Raw genomic sequence first — 26,018 nt, 5'->3', positions numbered from 1 at the left:
CAGTGAACAAAGAAATGGTTGCCTCTCAAAGGGTAAGAAAGAGAGGAGGGCAGGGTTAAATTGAAAATGTCTAAATGCTGGAGTATAGTGTACAAAATTGGGAAACTGGAACCAGAAATTGCTCAAGAAGAAAATATGACATAGTAGCATTGATAGAAACGCGGCTCCAACAGGACAGCACTGAATACTTAACATCCCAAGTTATAAGGAAACGGAGGAGGTGTAGCATTCTTGGTCAAAGATGGAATCATAGTCCTTGAACGAGATGCAGTTCCCGAATTAGAGTATATATGGTTGGAGGTGAGTAACAGGAAGGGAGTGGTTACCTTGTTGGGTATTTATTATCAACTTCCAAATAGTGGGGAGCAAGTAGAAGAGAGCTTTTGTAGGCAGCTTATGGAAATCTGCACAAAGGGTTGTGATAGTGGTAATTTCAATTACCCTAAGGTAGACTGGGAGAAGGTTTTAGTGTAGGGTACGGAAGAGTGGAAATTCCTGCAGTGTGTGTCGGAGAACTTTCTGGAACAATACATTTCCAGTCCTACAAGGGAGGAATCTGTGCTGGATCTGGTACCCGGAAATGAGGCAGGCCAGGTTGGGAATGACAGAGTGGGGGAACAGCTGGGAACCAGCGATCATAATAAAATAAAGGTTCAATATTAAGTTGGAAAAGGATAAAAATCAGTCACGAATTTGATTTCAGAATGGAGAAGAGCAAATTTTAGGGATCTAAAAGTTGATTGGAATGCATTTTTGTAGATAAAACAGTAGAATCATAGAATCCATAGAGTCCCTGCAGTGCAGGAGATCATTCGACCAATGTAGTCTATACCGACCCTCTGAAAGAGCACACTACCTCGGCCCACTTCCCCGCCTTATCACCTTAACCCCACTAAACCTGCACATCTTTGGACACGAAGGGACAATTTAGCACATCCGATTCACCTAACCTGTATATCTTTGGATTGTGGGAGGAAACCGCAGCAACCGGAGGAAACCCACGCAAACACGGGGAGAAAGTGCAAACTACATACGGACAGTCACCCAAGGCCAGAATTGAACCGGAGTTTGTTGCCCTAATGGGAGACTTCCAAAGGAGAGATGAATACGGTGCATACACATAAGAAATAAATACGGAGTATCCAAAGCTACAGTACCCTAGTTCACCAAGGTAATTGAGGAGAAAATAAGGAAGAAATGCATGCCGGAATAATAATAGTAAGAGAAATTAAGAAGAGTATCTCAAATGCAAGAGTGAGGCGAAGGTTGAAGTAAGAAAGGCTAAAAGGAAACAAAAGGAAAAGATGGCAGGCTGCACTAAAACAAATAGTAAATTGCTCCTCACACATCTTAATAGTAAAAGATTAGCGAGGAATAGAGTGGAGCCCATTAGGGACAAGCAGGGCAAGATACTCACTGAAGCAGAGGGTACTGGCAGAGGTACTGAGTGAGCACATTGCTTCTGTATTCACCAAAATAGAAAATGGAGAAAATGACCAAGTTGGAGTTGAGCAACTGAGCAGTACAGTGATAGCTAAAGAAGAGATACTGAAAAGGCTGGCAAGCACTCCTGGTAGAGAAGTTGCCAGGCCCGGTTGGGATGCATCCTAAGAAAGCTGAGAGAGGAGAGGGAGCAAATTGTGGAGCCATTGACAGAACACAGATTAATCCCAGGAGACTGGAGGATTGCAAATGTGATGCCATTGGTTAAGAAAGGGACAGAGTATAATGCAGGAACCTATAGGCCTGTCAATTTAACATTAATAATGGGAAAATTGATACAGGCCATAATACGGGATAAGATAAATGCACTTAGTGAAAAGTAAGTTACAATACTATAGTCAACATGGCTTTGTCAAGGGCAGGTATTGTTTGACAAATTTAATTGAGTCCTTTGATGAGGTGACACCAGGCAGTAGATGAGGGTAGAGCTCTGAATGTTGTATATTTGGAGTTTCAGAGGGCAGCACAGTGGCGCAGTGGTCACGGCGCCGAGGTCCCAGGTTCAATTCTGGCTCTGGGTCACTGCCCTTTTGAAGTTTGCACATTCCATTCTCCCCGTGTTTGCGTGGGTTTCGCCCCCACAACCCAAATATGTGCAGGGTAGGTGGATTGGCCACGCTAAATTGCCCCTTAATTGGAAAAAAATTAATTGAGTACTCTAAATTTATTTTAAAAAATATTTGGACTTTCATAAAGCATTTGATACGGTGCCACATGGTAGGTTGGTGAGCAAAATAGAAACGTTTGGTATTGATGGGTCCTTGGCAGCAAGTATGAGACGTTGGCTAAGACTGGAGACGAGTTGAAAGTAGTATTCCCCAGGGCTCAGTGTTGGGACACTTGCTTTTTTTGATTTATCTAAATGATTTAGAGATGGGCATTGAGGGCAAAATCTCTAAATTTGCAGATGATACTAAGCTAGAGCGAATAATAAATTGTGAGGATGACGCCAAGTGACTTCAGAGGGACCCTGACAAGTTGGTAGAAGAAACATGGAGAGACAATACAGGCTCAATGGTACAACTTTTGAGGGGAGCACAAGAGCAGAGGGACTTTAAGGTTCAAGTGCATAATTCTCTGAAGGTGGCCAGGCAAGTTGAAACAGTTGTTAAGGCGGCTTATAGGATCCCTATAAATAGAAGCTTAGAGTATAAATCAAGGAAGTGATGCTACACCTTTACAAATCATTGGTCAGACCTTATTTGGAATATTGTGTTCAGTTCTGGGCACCTTATTTAAGGAAGGATATTAAAGCCCAAGAGAGAGTGCAGATGAGATTTACTAGAATGATACCAGCAATGAGGAATTTTAGATAAAAGGAAAGATGGGAGAAATTGGGCTTGTTCGCCTCAGGGCTGAGGTGTTAAAAATTATGAACAATTTTGACAGGGTAAAGAGGGATATTCTGTTTCCACTAGTTGTTAAGTCAGTGAATAAGGGTCACAATTTCAAGATGGTCAGCAAAAGAGATAAGAGTGAGATGAGGAGAAACAGCTTTACTCAGAGTGTTGTTGGGATCTGAAATATGCTGCCTGGGAGAGTGGTGGAAGCATATTCCACAGGAGGTTTCAAAAGAAAGCTGGGTATATATTTGAAAGAGATGAAATTAGAGGGCTACGCAAATAGGGCTGGAAAATGAGACTAGCTAGGTAGCTCTTTCGGGAACTGGTGCAGACAACATGGGCCGAATGGTCTCCTTCTGTGTTGGAAGATTCTATGATTCTAAAACATCTCTTGTCCTGACGCTTAGAAAAATCCAATGGAAGTTGCTTTAACTACCTGAAAATTGATACGTTAACATGCAGTTAAGTTTTGTTCTACATCTAACTCACTCTGTATTTAAATCTTCTCATACAGCTAAGATTTACCGTGATGATTACAGTATGCATTCTGCTACATTGCGATGTTGTAGGCAACCTTCTTGTTTAATTAAACTAAGACTGATACAGGCAATCTTCAGATTTAAGACACAATTGGTTCCCGAAAACCTTGTTCTAAATTTAAACTTTGGAAGTCAAACATTTTCCGATAGGAACATTATTATAAATGGGGGATTGGTTCCTGACCCAAGGCGCGATACCCTGTTTAATAGTGCACTTGTAAACAGTGGAATCGACTTGGTACAGATGTTGCTTCCTTTCCATCAATTTGTGACCGTGACACCGTGAACAAGAGATTTGGAGTCACCCCTTATTTGTGGTTTTATAAATTTGTTTCACTCTCCAAGGTCTCTCAAATGCAGTGTTCGTTTATCAGTGAAAGGTTTGTGGTAAAATGACTGGCTGTCATGTTTTATTGGTTCCTGAATATTCATCTGGGAAACGGATCACAACCATTAAATAATCCATCCAGTGGATACTCAAAGAACTCAAGTGGTAACTTTTTGTAAAACATGCATCCAACTACCAATTTCCACTGAATCTGTTAGTTTTAAGCTGGGGCTTTTATCACGTTGAAGTTTGTGAGATCTTATTTCACTGAACTTGCCTGATTTCCTATGATACAATAATCCCTACACTTTCAAAAGTACTTTTGCATCTGAGAAGCAAATTGTCCTTCCTGAGTGTGAAAGGCAGAATATAAAGGAACAGAATAGTTGGTAAAGACCAACAGGATGTCAATTAACAAACAGAATAAGTACCATTCATCGTAGCTCAATTGTCATAAAGTTGAAAACTGCTTTGTAGAAGAAAATGATATGGAAATTGCATGAATAAATTTGTTTCACTCTCCAAGTTCTCTCAAATGCACTGTTTGTTTATCAGTGAAAGATTTGTGGTAAAACTACTGGCTCACATGTTTTCTCACTTCCTGAATATTCATCTGGAAAACGGATCACAGAACCATTAGATAACCCATCCAATAGTTACTCAAAAGACTAAAGTGGTAACTTTTTGTAAAACATGCATCTAACCCACCAATTTCCAGTCAGTTAGCTTTAATAATCTTTAATAATCTTTATTGTCACAAGTAGGTTTGCATTAACACTGCAATGAATTTACTGTGAAAAGCCTCTAGTCGCCATGCTGTTCGGGTACAGAGAGGGAGTATTCAGAATGCCCAATTCACCTAACAAGCACGTCTTTCGGGGTCTGTGGGAGAAACTGGAGCACCTGGAGGAAACCCACACAGACACAGGGAGAATTCTGCACAGACCGTGACCTGAGCAGGAATCGAACCTGGGACCCTGGCGTTGTGAAGCAACATAGCTAACCATTGTGCTACCCGTGCCGCCCAAGCTGGGGCTTTTATCACATTAAAGTTTGTGAGATCTTACTTCAGTAAACTGCCTGATTTCCCATGATACAATAATCCCTACACTTTCAAAGATACTTCAGCATCTGAGAAGCAAATTGCCCTTCCTGAGATTGTGAGTCAGAACATAAAGGAACTGAATAGTTGGTAAAGACCAACAGGCTGTCAATTAACAAACATCATAAGTATCGTTCATTGGAGCTCAATTGTCATAAAGCTAAAGACTGCTTTATACAAGTAAATGATATGTAAATTACATGAATAAATGCAAAACATCTTAAACAAAGCAGTTGCAAATCAACTTAACAGACCTGTATTGCATATTTGTAGAACTGCTGCGATAGTTCACTCAGCTCCCCAATACCATTTGTGTATTGTTCCAGACGATCAAGTTGCTCCACTTCAGCTACTGGATAAGGTTTCTCCTTCAGTAACTCGACTATTTGAAATCGACAGAGGCCTGTGATCAACAGGGTATAGTGTGGCTTTGGCCAATTACTACCCACGATCTGTACAGCAATACCAGCTGTGCCAATCCTACAAAGAAGAAAAACAACCATTCAGAAAATGAAAGGAAAGGTAGAGTATAAATTTATCTTTTGTATTTTAAAAAATTATCACATGAATGATACAAAAATAATTAAATGCAGCAATAAGAGAATTACAACAAAGAAAAATATATATGCACAGATGGATAACGTCCCTGTTTATAGCCTGATAGGAGATCTAAGGAAAGCAAAATGACAATCGGGAGATATGGATTGATACAAAACTTCATGGGGAGATGTACTGGCATTCAAATTGTTGCCTTGGTTTTTAGATTTTAATTGACATTTAACATTCTCCGAAATAAGAATGTATCAGGAAACAGAGGTAGGTTTAAGTGATCTATATTTGTGATGTTATATATTAGGGGAGGCAGTGGCGCAGTGGTATTGTCACTGGACCAGTAATCCAGAGACCCAGGGTAATACTCGGGGACCAGGGTTCAAATCCCACCATGGCAGATGGTAAAATTGGAATTCAATAAAGAAATCTGGAATTAATAGTCTAACAATGACCATGGAAACATTGTCATAAAAACCCATCTGGTTCACTAAGGTCCTTTGGGGAAGGAAATCTGCCACCTTGACCTACATGTGACTCAGCAATTTGGTTGATTCTTAAATGCACTCAGGGATGGGCAACAAATGCTGCAGCGACGCCTGCATCACATGAACGAGTAAAAAAACACTTTTTTTTTTAAAAGTAAGGTGTAGGACATCATGCAAGCATGGAAGCAGCTGCGTTTTCATGAGCTCTGCGCATCGTGCACATTTCATAAGTATCTGTTTTTGGGATGTCTTGCACTATGTCCCTGGATGATCCTGATCGGAGTTTGGTCATGAGGAGCCGAGTTAAATCATGGCTCCCATTGTAAATGATGTTTTGGGTGATGGTCACTGCTCTGTGGTGCAGGTCTTTGGTGTTCTCTTTGATGAATGTGAAGTATCCTTGAGAGAATGATGGAAACTCAATAGACAATCCTGCTATTTGATAGAGCAATTTACCTGATGAAGGTCCATGGAAATCCTGCTGCATGGTGCGCTGTCCTGACCAATGATGGCAATGGACGCCGGAAAAGGAGCATTCGTGAGCTCTTCTCCTGCGAGATGTGGGAGGCGAGTTCCCATCTGAGTATACAAATAGGCTGCCATGCTGTTGCGGACTTGATTTGGAGGCTGGATGCACAGACTCTATGGAGCACAGTGAATCCAGTTTTTGAGGCCTGGGGTTGGGTGGAGACTCTGACCACTGGCCTTATACTATCCTGTTCTTGATGCTCGTCATTTGGGGTTGGAAGTGGCTGGTTGTGTCTAGTCATCCCCCCCCCCCCCCCCCCTCCTCCCTGCCGAGGCCTAGGTTGCTAATTGCCTGGGTGTTGAGGCGGTGACGTGATGGAGGAGAAAACGCTTCGTACAATCATTTGTGATCCTGTCGTGGCTTTGGCCTTTTCCAGCAACATTGGTAGTATTGTCATCCTGCAGTTTATTACTAATCCCTTGTGATCTTGTTGATTTTATGTTGTTGATCTCCTTTCTAGCAAAGATAGAACATAGAACGATACAGCGCAGTACAGGCCCTTCGGCCCTCGATGTTGCACCGACATGGAAAAAAAATCTAAAGGCCATCTAACCTACACTATGCCCTTATCATCCATATGCTTATCCAATAAATTTTTAAATGCCCTCAATGTTGGCGAGTTCACTACTGTTGCAGGTAGGGCATTCCACGGCCTCACCACTCTTTGCGTAAAAAACCCACCTCTGACCTCTGTCCTATATCTATTACCCCTCAATTTAAGGCTATGCCCCCTCGTGCTAGCCACCTCTATCCGCGGGAGAAGGCTCTCGCTGTCCACCCTATCTAACCCTCTGATCATTTTGTATGCCTCTATTAAGTCACCTCTTAACCTTCTTCTCTCTAACGAAAACAACCTCAAGTCCATCAGCCTTTCCTCATAAGATTTTCCCTCCATACCAGGCAACATCCTGGTAAATCTCCTCTGCACCCGTTCCAAAGCTTCCACGTCCTTCCTATAATGAGGCGACCAGAACTGTACGCAATACTCCAAATGCGGCCGTACTAGAGTTTTGTACAACTGCAACATGACCTCATGGCTCCGGAACTCAATCCCTCTACCAATAAAAGCCAACACACCATAGGCCTTCTTCACAACCCTATCAACCTGGGTGGCAACTTTCAGGGATTTATGTACATGGACACCGAGATCCCTCTGCTCATCCACACTGCCAAGAATTTTACCATTAGCCAAATATTCCACATTTCTGTTATTCTTTCCAAAGTGAATCACCTCACACTTCTCCACATTAAACTCCATTTGCCACCTCTCAGCCCAGCTCTGCAGCTTATCTATGTCCCTCTGTAACCTGCAACATCCTTCCGCACTGTCTACAACTCCACCGACTTTAGTGTCGTCTGCAAATTTACTCACCCATCCTTCTGCGCCCTCCTCTAGGTCATTTATAAAAATGACAAACAGCAACGGCCCCGGAACAGAGCCTTGTGGTACGCCACTCGTAACTGAACTCCATTCTGAACATTTCCCATCAACTACCACTCTCTGTCTTCTTTCAACTAGCCAATTTCTGATCCACATCTCTAAATCACCCTCAATCCCCAGCCTTCGTATTTTTTGCAATAGCCGACCGTGGGGAACCTTATCAAACGCTTTACTGAAATCCATATACACCACATCAACTGCTCTACCCTCGTCTACCTGTTCAGTCACCTTCTCAAAGAACTCGATAAGGTTTGTGAGGCATGACCTACCCTTCACAAAACCATGCTGACTGTCCCTAATCATATTATTCCTATCTAGATGATTATAAATCGTATCTTTTATAATCCTCTCCAAGACTTTACCCACCACAGACGTTAGGCTCACCGGCCTATAGTTACCGGGGTTATCTCTACTCCCCTTCTTGAACAAAGGGACCACATTTGCTATCCTCCAGTCCTCTGGCACTATTCCTGTAGCCAATGATGACCTAAAAATCAAAGCCAAAGGCTCAGCAATCTCTTCCCTGGCTTCCCAGAGAATCCTAGGATAAATCCCATCCGGCCCCGGGGACTTATCTATTTTCACCTTGTCCAGAATTGCCAACACTTCTTCCCTACGCACCTCAATGCCATCTATTCTAATAGCCTGGGTCTCAGCATTCTCCTCCACAATATTATCTTTTTCTTGAGTGAATACTGACGAAAAGTATTCATTTAGTATCTCGCTTATCTCCTCAGCCTCCACACACAACTTCCCACCACTGTCCTTGACTGCCCTACTCTTACCCTAGTCATTCTTTTATTCCTGACAAACCTATAGAAAGCTTTTGGGTTTTCCTTGATCCTACCTGCCAAAGACTTCTCATGTCCCCTCCTTGCTCGTCTCAGCTCTCTCTTTAGATCCTTCCTCGCTTCCTTGTAACTATCAAGCGCCCCAACTGAAACTTCATGCCTCATCTTCACATAGGCCTCCTTCTTCCTCTTAACAAGAGATTCCACTTCTTTGGTAAACCACGGTTCCCTCGCTCGACCCCTTCCTCCCTGCCTGACTGGTACGTACTTATCAAGAACATGCAATAGCTGTTCCTTGAACAAGCTCCACATATCCAGTGTGCCCAACCCTTGCAGCCTACTTCTCCAACCAACACATCCTAAGTCATGTCTAATGGCATCATAATTGCCCTTCCCCCAGCTATAACTCTTGCCCTGCGGGGTATACTTATCCCTTTCCATCACTAACGTAAAGGTCACCGAATTGTGGTCACTGTTTCCAAAGTGCTCACCTACCTCCAGATCTAACACCTGGCCTGGTTCATTACCCAAAACCAAATCCAATGTGGCCTCGCCTCTTGTTGGCCTGTCAACATATTGTGTCAGGAAACCCTCCTGCACACATTGTACAAAGAATGACCCATCTAATGTACTCGAACTATATCTTTTCCAGTCAATATTTGGAAAGTTAAAGTCTCCCATAACAACTACCCTGTTACTTTCGCTCTTTTCCAGAATCATCTTCGCCATCCTTTCCTCTACATCCCTAGAACTATTAGGTGGCCTATAGAAAACTCCCAACAGGGTGACCTCTCCTTTCCTGTTTCTAACCTCAGCCCATACTACCTCGGAAGAAGAGTCCCCATCTAGCATCCTTTCCGCCACCGTAATACTGTCCTTGACTAGCAGCGCCACACCTCCCCCTCTTTTGCCCCCTTCTCTGAGCTTACTAAAACACCTAAACCCCGGAACCTGCAACAACCATTCCTGTCCCTGCTCTATCCATGTCTCTGAAATGGCCACAACATCGAAGTCCCAGGTACCAATCCATGCTGCCAGTTCCCCAACCTTATTTCGTATACTCCTGGCATTGAAGTAGACACACTTCAAACCACCTACCTGAACACTGGCACCCTCCTGCGAAGTCAAATCTGTGCTCCTGACCTCTATACTCTCAATCTCCCGTACCCCAAAACTACAATCCAGGTTCCCATGCCCCTGCTGAATTAGTTTAAACCCCCCCAAAGAGCACTAACAAATCTCCCCCCCAGGATATTGGTGCCCCTCAGGTTCAGATGTAGACCATCCTGTCTATAGAGGTCCCACCTTCCCCAGAAAGAGCCCCAGTTATCCAGAAATCTGAATCCCTCCCGCCTGCACCATCCCTGTAGCCACGTGTTTAATTGCTCTCTCTCCCTATTCCTCATCTCACTATCACGTGGCACGGGCAACAACCCAGAGATAACAACTCTGTTTGTTCTAGCTCTGAGCTTCCATCCTAGCTCCCTAAAGGCCTGCCTGACATCCTTGTCCCCTTTCCTACCTATGTCGTTAGTGCCAATGTGGACTACGACTTGGGGCTGCTCCCCCTCCCCCTTAAGGACCCGGAAAACACGATCCGAGACATCACGTACCCTTGCACCTGGGAGGCAACATACCAAACGTGAGTCTCTCTCGCTCCCACAAAATCTCCTATCTGTGCCCCTGACTATTGAGTCCCCAATTACTAATGTTCTACTCCTTTCCCCCCTTCCCTTCTGAGCAACAGGGACAGACTCCGTGCCAGAGGCCCGTACCCCATGGCTTACCCCTGGTAAGTCGTCCCCCCCACAAGTATCCAAAACGGTATACTTGTTACTCAGGGGAACGACCGCAGGGGGTCCCTGCACTGACTGCTTCTTCCCATTCCCTCTTACAGTTACCCACCTATCTCCAGTCTTTGGTGTAACTACTTCCCTGAAGCTCCTATCTATGACCCCCTCTGCCTCCCGAATGATCCGAAGTTCATCCAGCTCAAGCTCCAGGTCCCTAACACGGTTTTTGAGGAGCTGGAGTTGGGTGCACTTCCCACAGATGAAATCAGCAGGGACACTGACGGCGTCCCTCACCTCAAACATTCTGCAGGAGGAGCATTGTACTGCCTTCCCTGACATCACCTCTAGATTTAAAAAAAAAAAAACAAGAAAAAGAAAAAGAAAGAAGAGCTTACCTGATATTACCTCAAACCCTGCTCCCGCTGAAAGGTAAGCAAATTTAAAGGCACTCACTCACCTTCACGACAGGCCCCTGCTCCCGCTTCCCAACCACCGTGGGGTGGGGGGGTTGGTTAGAGGAGGAGGTAGGGTGGGAAACACTCACAAAGTGTTTCGGGTTTAACTGTCACTTGCCAACAGCCTCTCCACAAACCACCTTCAACTTAGGCTGAACGCACTGCACGTCTGCAAATTCCCCCAGAACAGCTGATCAGTAGCTCTGCTCTGCTGCCCTCTGCTGGATGATTGCCTTCACTCAAACTCCTCGGGTCTACTTCGCAGATTCACCTTCAACTTAGGCTGACCGCACTGCACGTCTGCAAATTCCCCCAGAACAGCTGATCAGTAGCTCTGCTCTGCTGCCCTCTGCTAGATGTGCGATGCGTGAGCACAAGGCCGTCCATTATCATATTTTAGTGAAAATCGTAATGAGTCGGTAAACATATGTATTTTTGCACGGTCTTGCCCCATTTTTATGGGCTATAATCCGTGCAAGTAGACATCTCTTAACTCCGTCAAGAAGATGAGTAGAACCATAGCAGGGTGATGGGTGATCGGTTGGTGTGCTGCTGGGCAGCAGGGTTAGTTAAGTCCTCACTCAGATTGAGGAGAGCCCTCAGTTAGAGCCAATTGTATTGGGTTTTTATTTTGTTACTCTGAATTTTGAGAATCCGTGCTTATCTCCTTCAAAGGCCTGGCAGATGATGAATCCTGAAGAGAATCAGGGTCCTTCTGGTTCTTTCTTGTGGTAGCCGTTTTTAGAGTCGGGGGAAGTGCATGCCCAAGTGTGGTTGGTTAATCCTTATAGAATTGTTGAAGCGAGTGTCTATGTTATCCGTCATGCTGTTGGAGTCCTTTTCTTCGATTTGGGGGTAGGCTGATGGGAGAGTTAGGTGCGACCTCCCAAATCGTTTCCTGAATGTCCTCCTTGTCGTGACTGTGTCTTCAATGGGGTGGGGCTTGTGTGATTTTTTTTGGCATCGGTGGGATGGGCACACTGCCCTTGTCGTGAGGTGTATGGCCGGCTGGGTAATAGATCTTGGTCTGTGCTGGAAGTCCGGACACCTGCGGATTAGAGTGTTGGACTCGGCCAAGTCCGATGCTGTGTTTGGTTTCCTTCTCGAAGGTGCTTATTAAGGACATCCTGAGAAGCTGAGCATTTTTTGATCTGCTTTAATATCCTTGGTTTACTGACTCCTTTGCACAAGAGGGCTTGGGTTTGAGATGTGACCTGTACCATGGTTTATATCCTGTTGCCCCCTTTATGCTTGGGACGTTCCCTTATCTGAACAAGCAGCTTTTTCTGTTCTTCATAAGTGATGGGCATAGGCCGAAGGAACACGGATCCTTGGTTGTATCTTGGTCTTCAGTTATCCTGGGACCCTCTGCCCCTGGTATTTCTTCCTTTTTTTTGGTATCCTGTCTTGATCAATTTGTTAAGGTGCTGACAGCACCAACCATAATACAAATCTATAGTTGCTGGTCCTCTCTGTATAAAAATTAGAGAGATGATGACCGTTCTGTATTGTGCCCAAGGTCAAGGTTGTGTTGTGGTTGTGTAGCATATGTGTCAAGTCCTTTTAGAACTGGGGTCCTCACATATTTTCTTTATATTTTTTCATTTTTGTTATGGTGGACATAAAGTATCCGTGATTGGATCCTGTATGAGTAGACAGATCTGTATCCAAGGGGAGGATGTTAAAATGTGTCATTGGTGCCTCTGGTGCTGCTGGAGTTGAGGGAGTTATGTGCTAGTGCACGGCCAAACATGGCACAAAAGATTTATCCTGAATTCTCTTGGTTAATGAGAGCCATTGCTGGTGGGAAGGTGTGCACCATTTTACCATGTTTTCATGGCTTTATCCTTTTTTCCCTTGCAGATAGAGGCACCAAGTTGAGTCTGACGATTATACTGAGCCAGCGAAATTACTGTTCTCCTGTCCCCATCTGTATCCATATACGTTGAAACTTATTTTCTTGTGGAGCTGTACCATTCCTGTGGTTTTTATAAATAAATTTAGAGTGCTCAATTATTTTTCTTTCCAATTAAGGGGCAATTTAGCGTGGCCAATTCACCTAACCTTCACACCTTTGGGTTGTGGGGGTGAGACCTCGCAGACATGGAATGTGCAAACTCCACACGGACAGTGACCCGGGGCCAGGATCAAACCGGGTCCTCGGCACTGTGAGACAGCCTTGCTAACCACTGTGCCACATGCCGTCCTCCATTCCTGTGGTTTTGTTACAATTAAAAATCTCAATAAAAATACTTTAAAAAAGGTACAGATTTAAGTGGGTTTAATTCCCTGCTTTTGTGTAAGGGTACAACTCTAATTAGCTTAATGTTAAACAAAGTTGTTTGTAAGTAGGGAAATTTTGGTTGCAGTTCAAATTGTGTTTCTATTGTACTGAGAGAGTTTATGATGTGTAAAGTAAGTAAGAGATTGAGGAAAGAATAAGTTGTTGCTTCGCAATTAGAGGCCAGTTTTAGAGAGGCAACCTTTTTGAGTTCTAGTAGGAAGACAAATGGTGAACAGCGCTCAGCTCTGCTGGAAGCAGAAAAGCCATACAATAGAGTAACATGCCAAAAGCAAGCTCCAGAGAAGCTAAAGAACAGTTAGTTCTAGAAGCTAGGAGTTTCCAGAAAGGTTGAAGTTAGAGGAACAAAGAGAAACTGCAAATCTGGGTGAAACTGGCTAGAGAAAAGCCTGAAGTTGGAAACAATCATAAGTGCGATGTTCTTATTTCCAGTCTTTGGAAACAATATTATACTGTTGGGGGTCTTGAGTTGTGTAGAAGTTTGGATAATGGGGCAATTCAAGACAAAGGAAGGCTGAAAGGAGTGCTGGAAAACCTGGAGGCGGATCCTTGACGAAAACAGCTGATGGAACAATTAGTTGAAAGAGGATTTCAAAGCGAGTAACTTTGAAAGTGAAATTTGGAAATACTTGTGGAACAACCATCTGGGGGGAATTTGTGGGGAAATCCACCGAAGACTGATTGAGTGGAATCATAGTCTAACACTTGGATAACTACACAACTGGCCTCAATGCCCCCCCCCCCCCCAAACATCTTCAACTACCCCTTCACCAATCAGACCTGATTAACCCCCCCCCCACCCAACCATCCTACCCTGCCCATTCACTCATCCATACACTAACATTATGACTGGACCTTTAAACTTATCATACAGCAGCCTGTATTGTTAAAAAGGGAGCACATCCTGTCTTCCCTCCACAACTCTACTCTGCTCCAACAGAGTTCCCAAAAGGGGACGTTGCACTGTGTATTTCTATGAAAGTCAGGCTTGGAACACAACAGAAGAAGTGCGCAGCTGGGTCAAGTCAGAGGAATTTTAAAGCTCAGCAGCAATCTATCATTGTGCCTGCTGGGAAGATATGGGGCCCATGTGTAAGGTTGACTCAGTTTATAGCATTCTCATCTCTGTATCAGAGGATAAGGAGTTCAGACTCAAATACAAACTTCAGTAGCTATGGAAGTTTATATGGTCAGACATGTTGACTATTTGCAGAGATGTTAAACAAAGGCCCTATTTGCATTTTGAAGTGGAAGGAAATTATTCCATAGCACTTTTTGAAGAAAAGCAGTCGGTTCCCTCAATGCCCACTAATCACTCCTATTTCTGGCTTCTCACTGTCTACAAAATTAGCTGCTACATTTGCTTACATAACAATAGTGACTACAATTGCAAAATAAATCCATCAGTTGATTTGATTTTGATTTGATTTATTGTCATATGTACCGAAGTAGTGAAAAGTATTTTTCTGCGGCCGAGGGAACGTACACAGTACGTACATAGTAGACAAAAGAATAATCAACAGAGAACATTGACAAATGGTACATCGACAAACAGTGATTGGTTACAGTGCAGAACAAGGAATCAAACAAAGCAAACAAAGCAAATACAAGAGCAGCATAGGGCGTTGTGAATAGTGTTCTTACAGGGAACAGATCAATCCGAGGGGGAGCCGTTGAGGAGTCTTGTAGCTGTGGGTTAAGAAGCTGTTCCTATGTCTGGATGTGCGAGTTTTCAGACTTCTGTACCTTCTGCCTGATGGAAGGGTCTGGAAGAACGCAATGCCTGGGTAGGAGGGGTCTCTAATAATGCTGTCTGCCTGAGGCAGCGGGAGGTGTATACAGAATCAATGTGGGGGTGGCAAGCTTGTGTGATGCGTTGGGCTGAGTTCACCACACTCTGCAGTTTCTTGCGATTTTGGACCGAGCAGTTGCCATACCAAGCTGTGATGCAGCCAGGTAGGATGCTCTCTTATCGCACATCTGTAGAGGTTTGTGAGAGTCAATGCAGACATGATAAATTTATTTCGCTTCCGTAGGAAGCAGAGATGTTGTTGGGCTTTCTTGACTGTTGCATCAACGTGAGTGGACCAGGACAGACTGTTGGTGATGTTGACCCCCATGAACTTAAAGTTATCGACCATCTCCACTTCGGAGCCATTGATGCAGAGGGGAGTATGTGTCGTGCTACACTTCCTGAAGTCGATGATCAGTTCCTTGGTCTTTCCAACATTTAGAGGTTGTTGGCGGTACACCATGCAACCAAGTGATTTATCTCCCTCCTCTACCGATTCGTTGTTGTTTGAGATACGGCCCACCAGTCGTATTATCCACAAACTTATAGATTGAGTTGGAGTTAAATCTTGCCACACAGTCACGTGTGTATAGGGAGTACAGTAGAGGACTGAGCACACATCCTTGCGGGGCTCCGGTGTTGAGGACTATTGCGGAGAAGGTGCTGCTGCCTATCCTGACAGATAGGTCTGTTGGTGAGGAAGTCAAGGATCCAGCTGCAAAGGGAGGGGTCAAGTCCAAGATTGCGGAGTTTGGTTATTAGTCTTGTTGGGATAATGGTGTTGAAGACGGTGCTGTAGTCTATGAACAGCAGTCTTACATAGGTGTCCTTGTTGTCGAGGTGTTCATGTTGATTGCAGAGCCAATGAGATAGCATCTGCTGTGGAACGTTTGCAGTGATAGGCAAACTGCAGTGGATCGAGACCGTCTGGGTGGCAGGCAGTGAGCCGTCTCATAACTAGCCACCCAAAGCATTTCATGATAAAAGACGTTAGGGCCACCGGTCAGTCGTCGTTGAGGCAGGCTACCTTGTTCTTCTTTGGTACTGGTATTATGGTGGTCTTCTTGAAGGAGGTGGGGACCTCAGAGTGGAAAAGTGAGGTGAAGATATCTGCAAATACACTCGCCAACTGGTCTGCGCAGACTCTGAGTGCTCGCCCAGGGACTCTGTCGGGGCCCGTCGCAGATTCACTTTCAAGAAGGCAGCTCTCACCTCTGAGGCTGTAATAGTGGGTATGGGTGTGTCCAGGGCTGTTGGCATTGATACACTGTCTGACTGCTCAAAGCTGGCATAGAACTTGTGTAGATCATCAGGTAGGATACTCCAGCCCCAGATATTCCGCCTGGCCTTGCTTTACAGCCTGTGATCTTGTGTAGGCTCTGCTATAGTCATCATGCGTTAGTGTCACTGGCCTGGGACTCTAGTTTGATGCAGTGTTGTCTTTTTGCATCCCTGATGGCTTTAAGCACTTTTAGGACATCCAGTGGTACTGTTTAAATGCAAGCCCTTATTTATACATATCTGTGAAGCTTGAGCAGATTATAATGTTATTTCAGTGAGGAGGCAGCAATTGCAGCAAGAGTTCACATATCCAAAGCAGCTGATCATGAAATTGCCTAGGAATGGGCATACGAGCAGAGGACTGAGGAGTAAGGATTGGAGTACAAGGCTAGTGGGAGAAATAAGAAGGGAGCATTGAACAAAGATCGCACGAGAATAAATCAGGCAGCAATCAGAGAGCTGGAGATATTGGAAATATTCAACATGTCGGGCAACATCTGTGAAGAGAGAAACAGAGTTAACATTTCATATCGATGACCTTTCATCAGAACTGGAAAAAGTTAGAGATGTAATATTTCTTCAGCAAGTACAAAGGCAGTGAAAGGAGCAGCAGGCTGTGGAACACTCATGGCTGGAGTTCTTGGGAAGGATCAGAGAACAGATCCAGGACGAAGCGCGAGTGCAAAAGACAAGGATGAAACATTGACAACCATCAACTAGAAGTACAGAGTGAATGATCCATTTCAGCTTCCTCCTGAGGTCCCCAATATTACAGACGTCACTTTGCAGACAATTCTATTCATCACTCCACTTGATTCTGAGAAATTACTGAAGGCAGTAGACATGGCAAAGGCCCTGCCAACATCCCAGCAATGATACTGAAAACTTGTGTTCAAGAAACAGCTGCACCCCGGCCAAGCTGATCTAGTCCAATTACCACACTGGCATCCAGCCGGCAGGATTACATCCAGACCCAACCATCTTCAGCTGCTTCATCAATGACCTTCAGAAGTGGAAATGTTTGCTCATGATTGCACAAGATTCAGTACCATTCGTGACTCCTCAGATAATGAAACAATCCGTGCCCTTATGCAGCAAGACCTGGACAACATTCAGGCTTGGGCTGACAAGTAACATTTGTGCTACACAAGTCCAAAGCAATGACCATATTCCCCTCCCCGGTGAAGGAGCGCTTTTCCCCGCCCCACAGGCGCAGAGTTCCTGCTGGCTACGAGCAGGTGTGAACGGTGCCGGCAGGACTCTGCCGTTTCCACGTGACCGCTCGGCCCATCAAGGCCGGAGAATCGGCAGCCCAGCCACGGACAATGGCCCGCAACCGGCGCCGCGCAAAACACGCCAATTCTCCTCTCCTCAGAGAATCGCCTGCCAGCGTCGCGGGAAAAAAATGGCGCGAACGGCAATTCTCCCATACTGCGCGGCATGGGAGAATCCCGCCCCCTATTTCAGTGCTAATGATTATCCATCCTTCCACGATCTCAAAAATAGAGTTCGGCAGAAAAGGAAGATTCAGAGGGAAACCTTCAAATTACCATACACCTGTCACCATTATCATTCTGCGAGGTGGAGGCCACAGATTTGGGACGCTATGTCACCACGGAGTATTCTGGGTTCCACTTCTAGTATTGCTCGAAGTGCTAATGGGCCAATACTTCAGTGTGGCTCAAAATAAATCACCAGATGAATGGAGTCTGGTGACAGCAACTGACTCCCAATACTGAGCAGTTGCAACAAGTCAGGAGTGGGGCTAAGGCACAGCCAACACAAGACATTCATTGCACACCATTAGGTAAGTGAGCTCAGCCACTATCCTTTGCTTCCATATTTTCCCCATTTCTTCTGTCACAGTTCTGGGTGTACTCACTCTCTCTCTCCCTCTCTCTCTCACTGGACTGTTTGAAGGATAGGACTGTGTGTCCATGAACCTGAATCCCCCACATTTTCCACATTAACAAAAGTGCAGGCCGCGTGACCCTCAACTCTTCTGACGCCCTCCCGAGACTCGACCTACACTTTGAAAGATCCTGATTCGGAAGAACAAGGGCAGCAGGTGCACAATAAAGCCACTACCTGTAAGTTCCTCTCCAAGCCACACGCCATCCTGACTTGGAAATACATCACCATTCCTTTACTATCACTCTGTCAAAGTCCTAAAACTCCCTTCTCGAGAGCACTGTGCATGTACCTATATCAGTGGTACAAAGTGGCAGCTCGTCACAACCTTCTATGGGTAATTTAGGATGGATAACAAATGCTGGCCTTGCCAGTGACGTTTACATCCGAATAAAGAAAAATGCTAACTACATATCACACACCTATCAGCAAACCTAAAGACTCACTGCAATCTTCCTTTTCACAATAGTACTAGGTATGCAAATGCAGTGTTTTGAAATACTGGTAATTTCATGGCGAGTCTGCAGAGATGCCTTTTACAAAAAAAAGCAGTACTACACTACGTAATGCATTATTATTTAGTATGGTTAACATCATGGAGCAATGGTACTCAGAACTGAAGCTCTTCCTCCCATGTTTATTCTTGTGACCCTCCCTCACACTAATGTTTTACTTTCGCCTTAACTCACAAGTGCAAACAGTTCACCAACTGAAAAACTGGAGGAACCACGCATGGGAAAGGCACAATATCAGTTCATAGGTTTAATGGAAATAACGTTTTAGATTCCTCGGTTACACAATCATATAAGTAGATCTTGAGGAATGTACGTGTACTAATGGCGAAAAATGGATGGATCCAAATCTGTAATAGTGGATTTCTGAATAGAGATAAACATGGCTTTGAAATGCCTCAGACGGTCGATTGTGTGAAGTGCAATAAACAGACCTTTTTACAAGAGAATGAGAGGTATGATGATGGAGATAGTAGCATATAATACTGGGCCATAACACAAAGGTTGTCAATTCAAATCCCATCATGGCAAACTTTGAAAATGAATTTTAAGAACTGGTAGTCATGGGTTAGCGCAAGAAAACAATGACTGGAAACTTTTGTTTTCTTCTTGCACAAAACCCAACTGGTTCATTAGCATCTTTCAAAGAAGGGAAACTGCCACTACCACCCAGTCAGGCCAGTGGTTGATGCTCCTTTAGGTGGCCAGAGTTACTCAAAACTAATGTCCCCTCACCTTCTCAGGATACTTGGGAATGTACATTTGCCAGCATCCTCCATATTTTTTAGAAGACTTCATATCATAGAATCACTACAGTGCAGAAGGAGGCCATTCGGCCCATTAGTCTGCACCAAACCTCTGAAATAGCATCCTACCAATGCCCCCCCCCCCCCCCCCCCACCACCCTACCCCCATAACCAATAACTTCACCTAACCTTTTGGACACTAAGGGGCAATTTAAAATGGCCAATCCACCTAATCTGCACATCTTTTGACTGTAAGAGGAAACCGGAGCACCCGGAGGAAACCCACGCAGACATGGCTAGGACATACAAACTCCACAATGACAGTGACCCAAGGCTGGAATGCAACCCAGATCCCTTGTGCTGTGAGGCAGCAGTGCTAACCACTGTGCCACAATGCCCCCCAAACATAAAACCGGTGCGATTTCTAGGTATGTGTTGTCTGATATTGTTATTGATGTATTTTTTTTAATACGGTGCCTCTGTGCTTTGCACTCTATCGAAATACAGATATATAAATAAATATATTGTGCACAAATAAAAAGAAAATTGGACAAAGATATTCAGATTTGAAGAAAGCGGAAATTGACAAAAAGATGATCAGTTCTGAACATTCATGGAACAATAGAATTTTCCAGCAAAGAAAGAGACCATTCAGCCCACTGTGTCAGCACTGGCTCTTGAAAGAGTTACCCAGCTAGTCCTATTCCCCAGCCCTATCTCCCTAGCCTTCCAAATTCATCATTTTCAAATATATATCCAGCTCTTTTGAAATTGCGACCCCTAGTCACTGACTTACCAACTAGTGGAAACAGAATATCATCTTTACCCTTTCAAAATCGTTCATAATTTTGAACACCTCAATAAGGTCACCTCTTAATCTTCTCTGCTCCAAGGAGTACAAGCTCAATTTCTCCCATCTTTTCTTGTATCTAAAATTCCTCATTATGGGTATCATTTTAGTAAATCTCCTCTGCACTCTTGCCAGGGTTTTAACATTCTTCCTTAAATAAGGTGCCCAGAACGGAACACAATATTCCAAATATGGTCTGACCAATGATTTATAGAGCTGTTGCATCACTTCCTTTCTTTTAAACTCCATGCCTTTATTTATAACCCTAATGATCCTATAAGCCTTCTTAACAACTGTTTTAACTTGCCTGGCCACCGTCAGAGAATTATGCACTTGAACCCGAAGGTTCCTCTGCTCTTGTACTCCCCTCAAAGTTGTACCAGTGCGCCTGTATTGTTTCTCCATGTTTCTTCTCCCAAAGTGCATTACCTCACATTTCTCTGCATTGAAATTCACCTGCCAGGTGATTGCCCATTTGGCCAACTTGTCAATGACCCTCTAAAGTCACTCAGTGTCATCCTCACAATTCAATATTCTCCCTAGTTTAGTATCGTCTGCAAATTTACACATTTTGCCATCAACACCTATCTCTAAATCATTTTTATAAATCTGAAAACGCAAGGGTCCCAACACTGAGCCCTGGAGAACACCATTTTGAACGCGCCTCATCTGAGAAATGCCATTTAGATCGACCCAGTTTTCCATCTCTTAGCCACCTTCTATCCATGTTGCCAAGGACCCATTAATCGCAAACATTTGTAATTTGCTAACCAACCTGCCATGTGGCACCATATCAAATGCTTTCTGAAAATCCAAATATACAACCACCCACATCTGCTGCCTGTGTCACCTCGTCAAAGAACTCAATTAAATTTGACAGACATGGCCTATCCTTGACAAAGCTGTGTGGACTGACTCATAAACTCATTTGCAGCCTCTGATGAGAAGCACCAGGGTGATTGATGGTCACTGCCCCTCACTCAGTGCCCAGTCTGTTGGTCGCTGATCCTCGCCCTGTGCCCAGCCTCTTAGCCCCTCACCCAGTGCCCAGTCTGATGGTCAATCACCCAGTGCCCAGCCTGATGGTCACTGTCCCTCACCCAGTGTTCACTCAGATGGTCACTGCCCCTCACCCAGTGTCCAATCTGATGGTCACTACCACTCACCCAGTATCCAATCTGATGGTCACTACCACTCACCCAGTATCCAATCTGATGGTCATTTACCCAGTGCAGTCTGATGGAAACAGACCCTCCCTCACCCACAATTCAATCTGTTGGTCAGTCACCAAGTGTACAGTCTGATGGTAACAGCCCCTCCCTCACCCAGTGCCCAATCCGATGGTCACTACCCCTTTTATGGTGGCCAGTCTGATGGTCATTGTCCCTCACTAAGTGTCCCATCTCTTGGCCACTGCCCCTCACCAAGTGCCCAGTCTGGTGGTGATGAGACCATCAATTCACGCGACACGTGGTTAGAAGTGAACAGTGGTTTTAATCGTCTTACAACAGAGCCTGCCTGTGATGAGATGAACTCTAGATGAACTGGCAGGCAGGCTCCGACTGCCAAGCTTGATACAACCAGTGGGGGGGGGGGGGGGGGGGGGGAGTCCTGGGCGGAGCCAAGGGTGGAGCCCAGTACAAACTTCCGTACATTCCCAGTACACTTCCCCCTAGGGGCAGAGCCGCGCAACTGCTCGTGTGCCGAGCTTAGAGGCACGGTACAACATGTGTGATAACAGTGTGAATTATGCTATTACGATTCACCACAGATGGTCACTCCCCCACTTCTCAGTCTGGTCACAGCCCCTCACCCAGTGCCCAGTTTGATGGTCACTGCCCCTCACCCATGCCCAGTTTGATGGTCACTGTCCCTCAACCAGTGCCCAGTTTAATGATCATTGTCCCTCACCCAGTGCCCAGTTTGATGGTCACTGCCCCTCACCCAGTGCCCAGTTTGATGGTCACTGTCCCTCACCCAGTGCCCAGTTTGATGATCACTGCCCCTCACCCAGTGCCCAGTTTGTCACTGCCCCTCACCCAGTGCCCAGGTTGATGGTCATTGCCCCTCACCCAGTGCCCAGTTTGATGGTCACTGCCCCTCACCCAGTGTCCAGTTTGTCACTGCCCCTCACCCAGTGCCCACCTTGATGGTCACTGCCCCTCACCCAGTGCCCAGTTTGATGGTCACTGCCCCTCACCCAGTGCCCAGTTTGTCACTGCCCCTCACCCAGTGCCCAGTTTGATGGTCACTGCCCCTCACCCCTCACCCAGTGCCCAGTTTGATGATCACTGTCCCTCACCCGGTGCCCAGTTTGATGGTCACTGCCCCTCACCCAGTGCCCAGTTTGATGGTCACTGCCCCTCACCCAGTGCCCAGTTTGATGATCACTGCCCCTCACCCAGTGTCCAGTTTGTCACTGCCCCTCACCCAGTGCCCAGTTTGATGGTCATTGCCCCTCACCCAGTGCCCAGTTTGATGATCACTGCCCCTCACCCAGTGTCCAGTTTGTCACTGCCCCTCACCCAGTGCCCAGTCTGTTGGTCGCTGATCCTCGCCCTGTGCCCAGCCTCTTGGCCCCTCACCCAGTGCCCAGTCTGATGGTCACTCACCCAGTGCCCAGCCTGATGGTCACTGTCCCTCACCCAGTGTTCACTCAGATGGTCACTGCCCCTCACCCAGTGTCCAATCTGATGGTCACTACCACTCACCCAGTATCCAATCTGATGGTCATTTACCCAGTGCAGTCTGATGGAAACAGACCCTCCCTCACCCACAATTCAATCTGTTGGTCAGTCACCAAGTGTACAGTCTGATGGTAACAGCCCCTCCCTCACCCAGTGCCCAATCCGATGGTCACTACCCCTTTTATGGTGGCCAGTCTGATGGTCATTGTCCCTCACTAAGTGTCCCATCTCTTGGCCACTGCCCCTCACCAAGTGCCCAGTCTGGTGGTGATGAGACCATCAATTCACGCGACACGTGGTTAGAAGTGAACAGTGGTTTTAATCGTCTTACAACAGAGCCTGCCTGTGATGAGATGAACTCTAGATGAACTGGCAGGCAGGCTCCGACTGCCAAGCTTGATACAACCAGTGGGGGGGGGGGGGGGGGGAGTCCTGGGCGGAGCCAAGGGTGGAGCCCAGTACAAACTTCCGTACATTCCCAGTACACTTCCCCCTAGGGGCAGAGCCGCGCAACTGCTCGTGTGCCGAGCTTAGAGGCATGGTACAACATGTGTGATAACAGTGTGAATTATGCTATTACGATTCACCACAGATGGTCACTCCCCCACTTCTCAGTCTGGTCACAGCCCCTCACCCAGTGCCCAGTTTGATGGTCACTGCCCCTCACCCATGCCCAGTTTGATGGTCACTGTCCCTCAACCAGTGCCCAGTTTAATGATCATTGTCCCTCACCCAGTGCCCAGTTTGATGGTCACTGCCCCTCACCCAGTGCCCAGTTTGATGGTCACTGTCCCTCACCCAGTGCCCAGTTTGATGATCACTGCCCCTCACCCAGTGCCCAGTTTGTCACTGCCCCTCACCCAGTGCCCAGGTTGATGGTCATTGCCCCTCACCCAGTGCCCAGTTTGATGGTCACTGCCCCTCACCCAGTGTCCAGTTTGTCACTGCCCCTCACCCAGTGCCCACCTTGATGGTCACTGCCCCTCACCCAGTGCCCAGTTTGATGGTCACTGCCCCTCACCCAGTGCCCAGTTTGTCACTGCCCCTCACCCAGTGCCCAGTTTGATGGTCACTGCCCCTCACCCCTCACCCAGTGCCCAGTTTGATGATCACTGTCCCTCACCCGGTGCCCAGTTTGATGGTCACTGCCCCTCACCCAGTGCCCAGTTTGATGGTCACTGCCCCTCACCCAGTGCCCAGTTTGATGATCACTGCCCCTCACCCAGTGTCCAGTTTGTCACTGCCCCTCACCCAGTGCCCAGCTTGATGGTCACTGCCCCTCACCCAGTGCCCAGTTTGATGGTCACTGCCCCTCACCCAGTGCCCAGTTTGATGGTCACTGCCCCTCACCCAGTGCCCAGTTTGATGGTCACTAACCCTCACCCAGTGCCCAGTTTGATGGTCACTGCCCCTCACCCAGTGCCCAGTTTGATGGTGTCAGGGTGACAACTTTCTTCCGAGACCTACCTGTGTAAGTGAGGCAGACCCTCGGACTCGCTGTCGGGGTCGCTGGTGTTGGGAATGACCCCGATGATGGTGCTTTCACCGATGTCCCCCTCAGGAGGCGGCTCTTCACCAGCTGAAAGTTTCGAGAACTTTCCACGCTGATGCGCATGGAGGAGCCGGGCAGTAAAACCCCTTCGTTTGTCAGGAGCAGAGGGAGCCGGCTCGGGATCTGGATGGCAGTTAGGCCCATACCGATACCGGAGCCGGACCGAATCAGGCCGAGTTGGACTTCACTCCCCGGAGCCAAACAAACCAACGAATATTAATCGTCAATCCACCCAGTACGGATCCCCGCGGCTGCCACAACAGCGCGAACTGACGGCAGCCTGACGGCGAACTGACGGCAGCCGCGCATGCGCTTTATGGCATGCCCCCACATTTGCTCCTCATGTGGGTGCCTATGACCAGTTTGACGCAACTCAGAATGATGGTGCTGCAGAGTCTTCAAGTATAATTTCATTAAATATTGGGTTGACATGTGGCATTTTACATTCTTGACAAATAAAGGAAAGAACTTATATGTATATAGCATTTATCAGAACTCAAAATGCTTTCAGCCATTAAAGTTGTAGATGTTGTTGGTTCCTGAATCACTGACAGCAACGACCTTCAACAAATAGTATTTTAGTCGCTAGCTTCGCAGCTACTTCAATACTTGCGCTCTGCTCGCGCTCCCAGATTAACACCCGTGTTCCTGCCATGTGACCTCTTATGCAGCCACGCAATCATTCTCAGGTGACCACTGGATCAGCAGAAGTATTTTCTGAAATATGGTCATTGCTCTACTGTAGACTAACATGAAGCCAATTTGCATGCAACAAGAACCATAAACAGCAGTGAAATACATGATTAGATAATCGTTCAAGTACTGAATAATAAATATTGACCTGGACACCTGGGAGAACTGCCATACTCTTCGCATCAAGCCATGGGATCTATGTCCACCTGAGACGGCAGTGCCTTGTGTCATATATTGACTGGTATGTAAAGAGTTAAGTTAATGATAATGCTTCTTACCACTAGAGGGAACTACAGAACTTTATTATTAACACAGTATTAAACTACCTTGACATCACAGAATTTAACAATAAAAAAATCGCTTTACCTTCTAACTGACACCTCCTTTATCTCCAATCAAGAAAAACACATCACAGATAAAAACCACTTTTAAATAAAGTTAGCAAACACAGGATTACTAGCCTTCTCTCGATAGAGATATATTTGACGTGCTGTTAGGTAAATTGGAGACTCTGAATTCTCCTTCCGTGTACCCAAACATGCACCGGAATGTGGCTTTTCACAGAAACTTCATTGCAGTGTTAATGTAAACCTACTTGTGACAATAAAAATGATTATATTTTGAAAGACTAATTGGGAAGAGACAAAAATATCATGTTAGGTTAGTGCTGAATCTCTGACAGCCTTCTGCAGAGGTTATTGTTCAGCTCACAGCTTCCTGTAACACTAATGCAAAAACTGACTGCCACAGACCTGGCCCTTCCCGTTACAGCATCATCTTTATCCCACTCAAATCCCATAACCTAATTATTTAGGTTTAAACACAATGCCC

At 45.8% G+C, this 26,018-nt stretch overlaps 1 protein-coding gene across 1 annotated transcript in view; it reads right to left on the bottom strand.

Moving 5' to 3' along the window:
• LOC119971298 (lon protease homolog 2, peroxisomal-like) overlaps positions 1 to 24,770 on the bottom strand; it is a 166,377-nt gene extending 141,607 nt beyond the window's left edge. The window contains 3 exon segments of the mRNA XM_038806660.1: positions 5,070 to 5,295; positions 24,410 to 24,485; positions 24,488 to 24,770. Coding sequence (XP_038662588.1) covers positions 5,070 to 5,295; positions 24,410 to 24,485; positions 24,488 to 24,638 — 453 coding nt within the window. The 5' untranslated portion in view covers positions 24,639 to 24,770.
• Between the last annotated feature and the right edge of the window lie 1,248 nt (positions 24,771 to 26,018).

This window comes from Scyliorhinus canicula, chromosome 9 (assembly GCF_902713615.1).
Source record: "Scyliorhinus canicula chromosome 9, sScyCan1.1, whole genome shotgun sequence".
Classification (NCBI taxonomy): domain Eukaryota; kingdom Metazoa; phylum Chordata; class Chondrichthyes; order Carcharhiniformes; family Scyliorhinidae; genus Scyliorhinus; species Scyliorhinus canicula.
The sequence above is the reverse complement of the archived record's forward strand: the minus strand, read 5'-3'. Positions and strand labels throughout refer to the sequence as shown.